At 47.4% G+C, this 12,386-nt stretch overlaps 1 protein-coding gene across 1 annotated transcript in view; it reads right to left on the minus strand.

Annotated features, from left to right (window-relative positions):
- Positions 1-12,386, minus strand: part of ptpn20 (protein tyrosine phosphatase non-receptor type 20) — a 33,250-nt gene that overhangs the window by 20,672 nt on the left and 192 nt on the right. The window contains exons 2-21 of the mRNA XM_030379698.1: positions 10,343-10,488; positions 9,960-10,123; positions 9,175-9,240; positions 8,785-8,964; positions 8,246-8,321; positions 7,293-7,376; positions 6,775-6,850; positions 6,169-6,322; positions 5,576-5,650; positions 4,587-4,761; positions 4,025-4,160; positions 3,770-3,908; positions 3,240-3,392; positions 2,619-2,804; positions 2,034-2,196; positions 1,362-1,650; positions 1,079-1,152; positions 920-997; positions 694-801; positions 458-574 (exon numbers count right to left, since the gene is read on the minus strand). Of these exons, the coding sequence (XP_030235558.1) occupies positions 458-574; positions 694-801; positions 920-997; positions 1,079-1,152; positions 1,362-1,650; positions 2,034-2,196; positions 2,619-2,804; positions 3,240-3,392; positions 3,770-3,908; positions 4,025-4,160; positions 4,587-4,761; positions 5,576-5,650; positions 6,169-6,322; positions 6,775-6,850; positions 7,293-7,376; positions 8,246-8,321; positions 8,785-8,964; positions 9,175-9,240; positions 9,960-10,123; positions 10,343-10,466 (2,617 nt within the window). The 5' untranslated portion in view covers positions 10,467-10,488. The remainder of the gene's footprint in view (positions 1-457; positions 575-693; positions 802-919; positions 998-1,078; positions 1,153-1,361; positions 1,651-2,033; positions 2,197-2,618; positions 2,805-3,239; positions 3,393-3,769; positions 3,909-4,024; positions 4,161-4,586; positions 4,762-5,575; positions 5,651-6,168; positions 6,323-6,774; positions 6,851-7,292; positions 7,377-8,245; positions 8,322-8,784; positions 8,965-9,174; positions 9,241-9,959; positions 10,124-10,342; positions 10,489-12,386) is intronic.

The raw sequence follows: 12,386 nt of genomic DNA on the forward strand, positions 1-12,386 counted from the left end.
AATGATTAATGAGAACCAAAAAGTAGAGAACACAACTGCAGGTTGTACTGACGCTCGACCGCATGGCAGTAATGAATTTATTTAGAATTTTCTATTTTATAATCTTATCTTCTATGCTAGTAATTTCTATTTGCACGGAGCACCTGGAACGAAACAATTTCCCCCCGGGGATCAATCAAGTTTTCTGATTCTGAATCAGTACGTATGGATCTAGGAGCCAGCAGGATGAATCAGTACGTATGGACCTAGGAGCCAGCAGGATGAATCAGTACGTATGGATCTAGGAGCCAGCAGGATGAATCAGTACGTATGGACCTAGGAGCCAGCGGGATGAATCAGTACGTATGAATCGAGGAGCCAGCAGGATGAATCAGTACGTATGGATCGAGGAGCCAGCAGGATGAATCAGTACGTATGGATCGAGGAGCCAGCAGGATTAATCAGGAGCGGGTCGTACGTTTGGGCTGGGACACGATGAGCTCCACCTCGTCCGGGCTGGACTGCAGGATGGCGGCGGCATCGCTGAACGTCACCCCCTCCAGACTGGTCTTATTCAGAGAGATCAGACGCCCCCCTGGAGATTCGAAACACCACGGGGTCACCATATGATACCTCCTCGCGTCTACAGCCTGGAACAATGAACAGCTGGTATCAAACGGACTGCATTTGCATGATCAGTTGTTGCTGAACTACCTGGTCGGATTCTGCCGTCTTTATCCGCTGGGCCCTCGGGGACGATGGAGGCGATGAAGATCCCCAAGTCCAGTCTACCGGTGTTGTCCTCTCCCACGATCACGAACCCTGGGGAGGGGTTAGAGGTGAGCAGAGGAGGGAACCCAACGTGCGGAACCCACTGTGGGTTCTCTGTGTGATTCAGGAGGTCGAACCGAACGGCTGACGGCAGACGCTCCGTGCTCACCGAAGCCTAATTTGGGATCTTTCTTTATGGTCACGCAGATGATCTCTCTCTCTGGTGGGGTTCTGGTCGGAGTGTCAACTGCGGAGAGGAGTGGTGAATTAGTTCAACGGACAGATGAGTAGAGAGATGGCACGACAGTTGGAAAAACAGATGGTTTACATCGTATGGAGGAAGAGGAGTCCTGTTTCTGGAGAGAGACACTGGACATCCATCTGGGAAAGACATCTGCCGAGCTGCAAAAGACAAAATACTCTGCTTTAAAAAACAATTCATCTGAAATGTTATAAACATGCTAGGCTACAATTGTCACTCGCATCCATAGGAAAACACTAGCTCTGCGAACATGAAAAGATTCAAGGACAAGAATACACTGAACAAACGCTATAGAGCAGCAGAACCTCCCCCAGCGCGGTGCTGGTAGTGGGGAGGGGGGGGGGGTCACCTGGTGCAGCCCTGTCTCTCCCGGGCCTCCCGGGGGTCTTCTGCCTCCGAGAGCTCCTTGTTGCTCCCGGACATCACCATCTCCCGGCTCATCTCCCTGCGCAGCTCCCTCTGCTGCCGCAGCCGGGCCTCCAGCTTGGCTGTCAGGTTGTCGCAGGACTTGGACAGGGCGTCCTGCTGGCCGGCCGCCAGCCCCACCATGTTCAGCATGCCCTCTGAGCACGAGATGCGCTTCAGCTCGCTGTTACGCAGGCGGCACACCGCGTCCGCGTACTTCTCCATGCTCTCCTCTGGTCAGGGATCGGGGAGAAGGGAGGTCAGGTTACTATCCCGTCCTTCTGATCCCCTCTTCCCTTTTCCTTAGAAGGGATCGACCTCGAATGTGTCGTCGTTACAGGCGAGGACACATCGAAGGTCGCCTGTAACAACGTTGTGTTGTGTTTGTGCTAACACTTCATTAGCCGTCGTGAAGACATGGCTAGCCTAGCGCCCGCCCACAGCGTTCAGTGCTGCTAGCACAAAATGATCTAATTGGATAGAGACACAGCAGAAGCCTCGAGTCGGCTCAGCAGAAAGCCTCACAGAGGGTTTCTATCCGGCGGGGTCTGTCGATGCGTGGTTTAAATCATTAAGAGCCCTCTTGCCCACTAACTGCGGTTGAAAGTGCCCCCACCTTGCACCGCGCTGTGGTTGAGCTGTCTGGACGCCATCTCGCTGTGGAACTTGTGCTGGGCGGAGCAGAGGTTCAGCAGGTACTGGGCTATCTTGGAGCTCTCCGTCACAAAGCTGTGCTTCTTCCCGCTGGGTCCGCCACACTCTAGGGTCAGCTTCCGCCGCTGAAACCCCCCCAGGGCACAACATGTAAAGCAGTAGAACCATAGACCAACCCCCCAGGGCACAACATGTAAAGCAGTAGAACCATGGACCAAACCCCTCCAGGGCAAAACATGTAAAGCAGTAGAACCACAGACCAACCCCCCCAGGGCACAGCATGATGTGAAGCAGTAGAACCATAGACCAACCCCCCCAGAGCACAGCATAATGTGAAGCAGTAGAACCATGGACCAACCTTTCCGGCCCGTGACCCTAATTTTTAAGTTTGGAAAACGCTACAGACATTTCTTGCATCGTTGCTTCCACACACGTCTTATGAATAGCAGCAGTTTGGTCGTAATTCTAAATCATGAGCCTGACTCATCGGACGGCCGCGAGGCAGCGGTCAGCTGGGGGAGGGCGAGGACAGCGCGTCGAGGCGTACCCCTGTGGAGATGGAGTCGGTCTCCCGCCAGAGGAAGCGCCGGGTGACCGTGCGGACGTGGTTCTTGGTCTCGTAGAGGACGATCCCCTTGGCGCAGATGCCCAACACCAGCTCTCCCACCACCGGCCTCTTCTCCCGGCCCACCCGGTAGAACATCACCCCGTACTCAGGCAGCTGCTGGGTGATCTGAGAGCGTTGGGCAAACGGATCCTTAAGTCAGCGGTCTTTCAGATAACTTTATTTAAATGACAAGCCATTCTTCCGTAATTTACAAGATGTCCCTGATTCTGCCAGCCTCACAGCTTATCATCTTCTCGCCTTATCATCATGGTCAATGTCTCAATAGAATCTGTCTTAATCAGGCCTAGTAAACACTCTGTATGCTCTGTACTCCTACCCTTTAGTTGTATGTAGCTGTGAGTGTTTTAGATTCCTTTTATGTGTGTGAGATATGCGTGTGTATGTATGTATATTCTGCCACTGGATGCCTACAATTACCCTATGGGATGAATAAAGTATCAATCAATCAATCAATCAATCATGAACGTCTTCAGCCAGGCCGCTGCAGACCTAGACGGTGTACGTGTGTTTGTTTGGGAGCGCGGTTGTTGTTGTTGGTACCTTGAGGTACTCGATCTCGGCCTCCTCGTGCAGCATCTGGGCGTGGCGAGCGTGGAGCCGCGGTAGCTCCTCCTTCAGCGTGGGCAGAGCCATCGTCTCCAGCATCCTCTTGGAGACGTAGTGCTCGGGTTGGTAGTAGCTCTTACCGTACAGCTGCCAGACACAACAACAACAGTCGGGTTTAGAGGCAGCGGAGTGATAATCATATCAATGGCACAATCATCTACTTTATTCAATCAATAATATTCCTCTCTAAAACTATTTGGCAGCGGTTGGGGTTTCTCTCTGAGGTCACTCAGGCTAAGTATGAATGCATTGATGTTATTGTTAGACGCTTTGGATAAAATCACCCACTTGAAATATATAATGATAATACAATAGTATAACAATCAATGTCATGCTGATGCCCTTTTTTAGGGTTAGAGTTGGGACTAGGTGTTGCGGCTAGGGTAAGGCTTATGTGTAAGGTTAGGCATCGGTTTATGCTAAGGGTTAGAGTTAGGTTTAGGGGTTTTGTTTAGCAATGGTACCTCTGGCATGTAATCCCCAAACTCTGCCTGCAGGGCGAGAGCCGCCAGGAACATGCCCGTCTCCTCGTTACAGTGCAGCCTGTCTTCCAGGATGTCCTTCCTCATCTGCAGGAAGTACTGATGACGAGTCAGTCTGTGTCTTGGAGCAGAAAAACAACGCATCTGGTGAAAAACCCTCATCGGTTTTAACATGCAAAATGTGACTTTAAACTTGGCATCAAAATACAATCAAGATCATTAAATAATTGTACTTACAAAACGAAGGAGATATCGTCCACATAGAATTTCACTCGTAAAAACAATGCAAAGGTGGACAACGGCATTTTCTTCCAATACTCTGGGGCGACTTTCGATATTTTGATCTCGTGATCCAAAAAAAAATATTCATCATCTGTTAAAATATAAATATTAGGCACAATAATGAGACAACATTTCCGAAATGATCAGAGCAAACATTTGCCATATAACATCTCTAAGTATGTGATTGTTTATAAAGTACATCCAGTATAGCTTAATGTTTTTACTTTGCCTATGATCTGTGGATCACTTTACATGTATGCCAAAGTTCTACAGCATACTACACAATAATATATATATCTATACATAAATATACATATATACAGTATCTTGGTAGTACATGCTCATGCTTTTTAATATATTCATATATTAACTTGTATGTACAACTTGAACTTGAAATGTATTCCAGCATTCAACATTCAAAGGTTCAAGTGCATGTATGATTGTACATACATTTGACACTTCCTAGATCAATGCATAAACACACAAACAAGGCCGCAGCCTTGTGATGAACCATTACCATCTAGGAAGGCAAGGCCAAAGTAGAAGTGCTCCACCAGGTTTGCATGGGCCACCACCATGTCAAACACATCCCTGGCCCTGGACTTAAGGTCGCAGCGGACCACTACACACTGGGCGCTAGGCAGCGTCACATTCACCTCCCGCTGGGACGCGCACGAGCGGCCCTTCTTGGACTGAGGTGCACACACACACACAAAAACACACACACACACACACACACAAAAACACACACACACACACACACACAAAAACACACACACACACACACACACACACACACACACACAGACACACACAGACAAACACACACACACAGACACACACACACACACACACACACACACACACAAAAACACACACACACGCACACACACACAGAAACACACACACACACAAGCACACAGACACACACACACACAAAAACACACACACACACACACACACACACACACACACACACACACACACACACACACACACACACACAGACAAAAACACACACACACACACACACACACACACACACACACACACACACACACGCACACACACACACGCACACACACACACAAAAACACACACACACACACACACACACACACGCACACACACACGCACTCACGCACACACACGCACACACACACACACGCACACACGCACACGTGTACACAAACACATACGGTAACACACAAACACAAGCACACACACAGGCACACAAATTCATACCGAAACATACACACAGGCAGACAAGAACACAAAATCACACTGTTGCATAAGTCATGCAAAAAGACAAGAACAACAGAAGATAATGATGAAATCAAAGCTTACAACCAAGACAATAATACCAATATTAAGACAGACCAACAACACATCCATATGAACAAAACCGTTGTTTTTTTTACGTAGAATATAAGACTAGAACACAAGAATACAAGATAAGAGGCATGGGGGGGAAGAGGAGCTGAACTGATAATTATAATGTTTTACCACGATGGATCCAGGCAGCTCTAGAACCGTCTGTTGTTGGTCGTCCGTCATCCTGAGGAACTCGGGACCCAGCGCCTGCTGAGACACAGGGCACATGAGCTGGCTCTGTGGACATTACCCAGGGTACCCTCTGCTGAGCGTCCGCCGCGCCGACAGTACTGTGGCTGACACGCTGTGACCCAACACCCTCACTGGGATCCGCTCTGTTCTCCATCATTGACATTGAAGTGAATATATATATATATATATATCGATTTAGAGTACGTTGCTGACGTCACTGCAGGATCAGCTCTCCGGTTGTTTCACCTTCAGAAAAAAATACCTTTATGCCCGATGCTCAAAAACTAAAAGTTGGAGTTCTCCACATAAAAAAATTAATAAAATACAATAACCTGGTTTCTTCTGAAACCCCTCTAATTTAACTGCTAAAAAAAAAAACACATCAGTGGTTGTAGTTCACTATGAATAAAAACAATAAGGACACAGTCGTTGATCCATGCAAATAATCCCAACATATAAAAGCGCTCCTGGCATCAGATCCCCGCACGTCACAACGCACACCAACACACACCTTGAGAGAGGAAGGTTCCTACCTTGGCCTTCCTCTGGTTGAGGCTGAGCGAGGACTCGCTGAAGGTGATGGAGGGACTGTGTGTTCGGACCGAGGCCTTGGGGGACGTGTCCTGATGGGGACTACGACAGAGCCAGCTGCTGGTGCTGTCCCGGTGACGGACGCCACGAGGGAACCTGTGTGGGGGGGCGATGGAGGAGAAGGGCGCGGTTGTGGTTGTGTGATAGGTCCTGGGACAGGATGGGAGCTTTCTACGTTCAATATGACATATTTAAGTATTCAGCGAAGTATTTACTAGCCGAAGGAGCGACTACTATTGATACCTGACCTCTTTCTGACGCCCTCGGTCAATTCAGACTTCAATACCAAACTAGAGAGAAACTAGTGAGTCTGATTCTGATCACATTTGTTCATGTATTTGTACGTCCCTCTCACTGTCCATGGTGAGACAGTGAGAGGGACAGGAGAGCTGATCCAGCCTTTATCAAGTAAGATAAAGGCTGAATGGACAAAGTGTGTGTGTGTGTGTGTGTGTGTGTGTGTGTGTGTGTGTGTGTGTGTGTGTGTGTGTGTGTGTGTGTGTGTGTGTGTGTGTGTGTGTGTGTGTGTGTGTGTGTGCGTGCGTTACCTGTCTAAAGAAGAGGGGTACAGAGGGATGGGGGAGCTCCTGGGTCTGTGCCTCCACGGTCGCGGGGGTAGACTCCCTATGAAGGAATGAGACGGACAAGGCCGCGATGAACACATGAACAGCCCGGCAAGAACACACGACTAGCCGCGACGAACGCGGGACTACCTCTGGTGAACACATGAATAGATGTAATGGATGCATGCTAGCCGTGGTGAACACATGCCAGCATGCAGCTCGGTGAGCACATGAATGGCCTCGCAATAACACCATCCAGCTTGCCGAGCCATGAAGAATGCACGATAGACCACGGGGGAACACATGAGACGCCAGGGTGATCACATGAATGGCCTAGCAAGAACAACTGTAGTCAGCACCGAATGATCTAGTATGATTTATTTTTAGATGTATGGTATTCAAAAGAATGCCATAGACATTTAAAAGATGTCTTCCCTCTAGGCCTTTGTGCTGGCTGCTGCTGTGAAACACCTGGGGTTTGCCTTCCTCTCACACAGGCTTACCTGACTTTGAGTCAGAGTCTGTTGAGTATCTTCTCCCTTCTGCCGCAGAGCCGTCGCTGAAATCAGCAAACTGCCCCCTCCGCCCTGTCAACAACAAGGTAACGCCAGCATGTAGAAGAGGAACGGCGCCGGGCGCGATAACTCATCCGTGGTCGTCCTTCGCAGAGACACTGAGGTTTCTGTGACAGAATCCTGGCTAGGGGAGAGGTTAAGCTAAGCGACTAAAATGAGTGCTTGATATACTGGCTGTCCAAGTATCTTAATCCGCGCCCGTCTTTAGGGTAAAGCCTTAATCCTATTGACCTGCACCCAGCCTTTGGTCCAGACAACAATGCCTATTAGTCTATGACAACTTCACTGAATCTAGTTTTTTTTATCAACCGATGTTGAGGTGCATGCTACAGTAAATGGGTTAAGCAAGGGAGCAAGGTTTCCGTTGAATGAATCACGGAAGGAATAAAATACTTGAGCCATCGCTAAACATTTCAAAGTTTGTTTGCGCATTTTTGTGATCGTACGTATTGAGCCAATATGGATTTCTTGATATTCCGTCTGTACTCATTTCATGACACAAGTGGACAGCTCCAGCAACCTTGTGCACAAAACGTTTCAAAATGAATGTTTATATCACACTTCAAATGATTGAGATTGACGTTTAGATTGTGCACAACAAAACTATGATGACGGCATTAATGTGACAAATCAATATGATGTTTTTACAACACACTAACAACCGCTAAGAATGGAGCCAAAGATATGAGGACATGAGGACATAAGTCAAACTTGCTTACACATATGCATCGCACACGGCCCCTCATGCAAAGCATTCGGTTGGCTCTTCCTCAGAGAACATACATCGGATAATGAAACACTAGATACAGCTAGTTAACCCAGCAGCGCTCAGACACAACACAGTGACTACAGTGGGTCTCTAGAGACTGGGGGAGTCTCACCGTGAAGACGCTCTCTGATCATCTGGCTCCTGCCGCTCAGAGGGACGTTGCTGTCCGAGAGAGAGCCGTGGTCCAGCTGCAGAATGAGGAAACGATAGGCTGGCCTTCAGTTTCTCTTACTGACTGACTGACTGACTGACTGACTGACTTACTGACTGACTGACTGACTGACTTACTGACTGACTGACAGACACACTTTATGGCCTTTCAGTGGTCCTGACCACTGAAAGGCGTTCAACTTGTGTGATACATTATTTGTAGTGGCTAGAGGTTAGATGAACAGCCTATTCTTAAGTATAATATTAGGCGGAAAAACACCATCTGACCAACACTGTCGATTCATTGGAATTACATTTCTTTGGAGTGGGTTCTGATTGCATGGTCTTGACTCCAATTGCAATTTTAGTTCCAAGAGAAGAAAGCAATTCTCCTATGATGATGAGCTATGACATATCCTCCTGCTTATGCTCATTCTCATTTGGACACACATGAAGACGACCAAACATAAGATGATCTGATATAATGACGGATGCACTCACCGACTCGTGAAGGACCTCATCCACCAGCTGACGGATGACTTTGGAGGGAGGGGGCAGGAGCGTGGTCTTGTTCTGAGACTCACAGGCCTCCAGGATGGAGTTCAGGTTCAACCTGCGGTGGACTAGGTCCTCGCACATGCTCAGAAGGAGGCCGTTCAGGTTGTCACTCAACTGAACAGGCTGTTGAACGCCCAGAGTCCCGGATCATTAATGAGTACAAAGTACTGGATCATTACTGTGTGATATCACTTTGGTGTGGCTGTGTGAGTGTGTGTGTGTGTCTGTGTATGCGTGTGTGTGTGTATATGTGTGTGTGTGTGTGTGTGTGTGTGTGTGTGTGTGTGTGTGTGTGTGTGTTTATGTGTGTGTGTGCGTGTGTAAGGACCCGACCTGGTTCTGAGGTAGGTGATAGTCGACTGACCAGTACAGAGTCATTCCCAGGGAGTACACCAGCATCTGGGGAATGATAGAAATCCACCAGTGAGTAGTGATATACAGCTTACCAACGTGGGGGGGGGGCCTAGATCCAGGGCCCCCCCCCTAGATCTAGGGGCTGCCATGCTAGGAAAGTGCTGTCTTGGTAATACCAAGACAGCATTTTCCTAGCATGGTAGCCCAGACAGATGCACTTTTGGAAACGTGTTAATAAATGAAGTTATTGCCTTTAAATTATATCCATCAGATGACCCTGGTTTCATTCTTTCTTTTTTCTATTGACTCGCTCAATAAATTAACAGAGCAGGACAGCTAAATCCCGGCTGGATAGTCACTCTCGCTGTGTAACCACCAGGTGGCATCTTTGCGCCTGTTACTCACTCACATGACGACAAATCCTGCAAATGTGCAGGGATGATTACACTGCTGTATCCTTCCCTCACAACAACATGGAGGTCAGAACACAGATTCACCAATTCAACATCAAACGCGTCTACAACTGGGATCAGCCAATCAAACACTCCCACAATCACTGTAAAGGACTAGTCTAGTGTCAACCACATATCTAGGTATTGTGTGTGTGTGTGTGTGTGTGTGTGTTTGATTGTGTGTTTTTGTGTTTGTGCGCATGTGTATGTGCATGTGTGAACAAGTATATGTGCGCGCATACATGTGTGGGTGTAGATGTGTGTGTTCGTGTGTGTGTAGATGTGTGTGTGCGTGTGTGTGTGTGCACTGACCCGCTCTATGGCAGGCTTGGCTGAGCTGGCACGGCCCTGCAGCATCTCCGGAGCGGTGAAAGTTGATACCTCATCGGACAGCGCAGAGTTCTTGAACGCCAGGGTACCCGTGGCGGAGAGCAACAAGGAGCTGGGGCTGATGATGTTGTAGATGCTGTTGTTACCTAATATTGAAATAAATAAACAAGGAAACGAAGGAAGAAAGCATATTGTGAGAAAAAAGATGTCAGCCTATTTTTCTACAGGAATGTTGGGTTAACGCAGAAGAGAACATGAATTTATGTAGACTATAATGGCAGACTAGGCCTATTTCATTCATTTTTGCCGGGCTTATCCATCTGGATTGGGAGGGGCGTTTTGCAACGACAGCGCGCGCGCCATACCCCTGTAGGACACATCCACGAGGGACTCTGCAGTGCCCATCAGCAGCGACCACACCTCCTCCTCCACTAGAGGGCCCCCTCGGGCCTCCAACACTTCCGCCAATGTGACAAATGTGCTGCTCATCCCGCACCGTCTTTGCGCACGCCTGCAGGAGGTAAAATGGCACAATATTCAATATACAGAATAAGCTATTTATACGATGAATAGTTACGCCTGCCACTTTCATTTTTCAACCAAGGCAGTAGTAGTAGTGCTGTAAATATATCTTACAAGACTTATTTATTGATGACAGTCTCCAACACCCATATTCTAGCCTTCATTTAAGTCCTTCTTATGGAATCGCAAGCTTCTTATCCCGTTTTTCGTTGTAGTTCAACCCCACCCCATCTTCCATTTACAACTCCAAATACAAATGTCTCCCATCTTAAAGAATAATGTTCTATTTCTCTGAATCTACGTCGTGTAGTTGACATCTTCAGTGGGCGTTTCTTAAAAGATGAGAGAAAAGCCTGGCCTTTGTAATCTTCCTCTGATTGATTTGATTCTCTCTCTCTCTCTCTTTCTGTTTCACTCTCTCCCTGTCTTGCTGTTTTCCTTTCTCCCTGATCTCCCCCGCTCTCTGTCTTACTGTTTCTGTCTCTGTCCCTCTCTCTCTCCAACCCCCCCCCCCCTCTCTCTCTCTCCCTCCCTGCCCCACTTGTTTCACTAATAGGCTTTCTGTAGAACTGGGTGGGATCTACTGGTCACAGTTCTAGGTGTGATTCTAGTACAGCAAGCTGGTCGCGTGTGATCCCAGCTCAGGATTTATAGGTGTGTACATACAAGATAAGGTGGAGATGCAAGGATCCCATTGGACAGAGGAGTATTTGAATAGTAGGCCGAGATAATTGTGTTGAAATGTGTTCAGATCAGACACTGCACATCTAAGATTAAACAAGGGTGTTTATCTTAGATTTGAAACCCCGATCTAATTTCCCCCTCTGATATTTGCCAATAGGCCCCTAGACAAACTACAGCGGTGGTCTTTTAGGTCCAAAAGCAAGCATGACAATAACGCACAACAAATTAGGCAGAACATTGCTAATACAAATCAAGGTGGCCAAAGAGGCTATTTCCATCTGCATTGGCTACTTCCTTTCAACTGAATAAGCTAGTCAACATTATGGCCAATTGGCAATAGGCAGTTCCCTATGTAAGGTCCACACTACCAGTGATGCTGTTCCACTAAACAGATTTACTCAAAGATGCCAGTTTACTTTCTCCCAATTGCAGGCCTATGTTAAACCAGAGGTGGAGCATTTGATAGGCAGAATAGTTTTTATAAGATGTCTAGATGTGAGTAGAGTAAGGCCTAAATAAGCCTGACCCATAAAACACATTGTAATCATGATTCCTACGGTGGTCTGTAGTTATGTTAAACAGGATGGGATTGTAATCCTAAAGCTTATACACACTATGTACTAAAAAAGTTATAAGCTGTTTAAGATGCCACTTCACAGGGACATGATACCCACGACACTGGGAAGATTTGCGCTCTAAGCATTATGAGAACTCCCACGCCATTATATTAGTATTATTCAATCGACCATGTGGCAACGGTTGTTATCCGCATTTATCAGCCACCGACTGCCGAGGATCCAACCAATACACCATCCATCCCCACATTCACTAGTAGTCCATTACATTCCACTGACAGGCAAGCCACTAGAGGTGGGTTTCCACGTTTTACAACCACATTCTCCATCATGTGAACGCGTATACCTGAATTATGTCATTCACACGCCGGTGCAACCAACACATTTTTATCCAAAAGGATTGTTTACATTGGTGTTGGAATGAGATACGAACACCCAACATAACATAAGAGACGACCGTAAGGATTTCAACAGCAGCCTACAGCGTGGCATACACGAGAAAACTTTAGTAGAAATACTGCAGTCAATTACCCATGTAACACAGTCCTAATCCGTTTGACGCTGAAATGTTATCTGTGACTATGCTTCCCCCCACCCCCCACCCAATTCATTTTACACATATGAATAG

This window comes from Gadus morhua, chromosome 15 (genome assembly GCF_902167405.1).
Source record: "Gadus morhua chromosome 15, gadMor3.0, whole genome shotgun sequence".
Lineage (NCBI taxonomy): Eukaryota > Metazoa > Chordata > Actinopteri > Gadiformes > Gadidae > Gadus > Gadus morhua.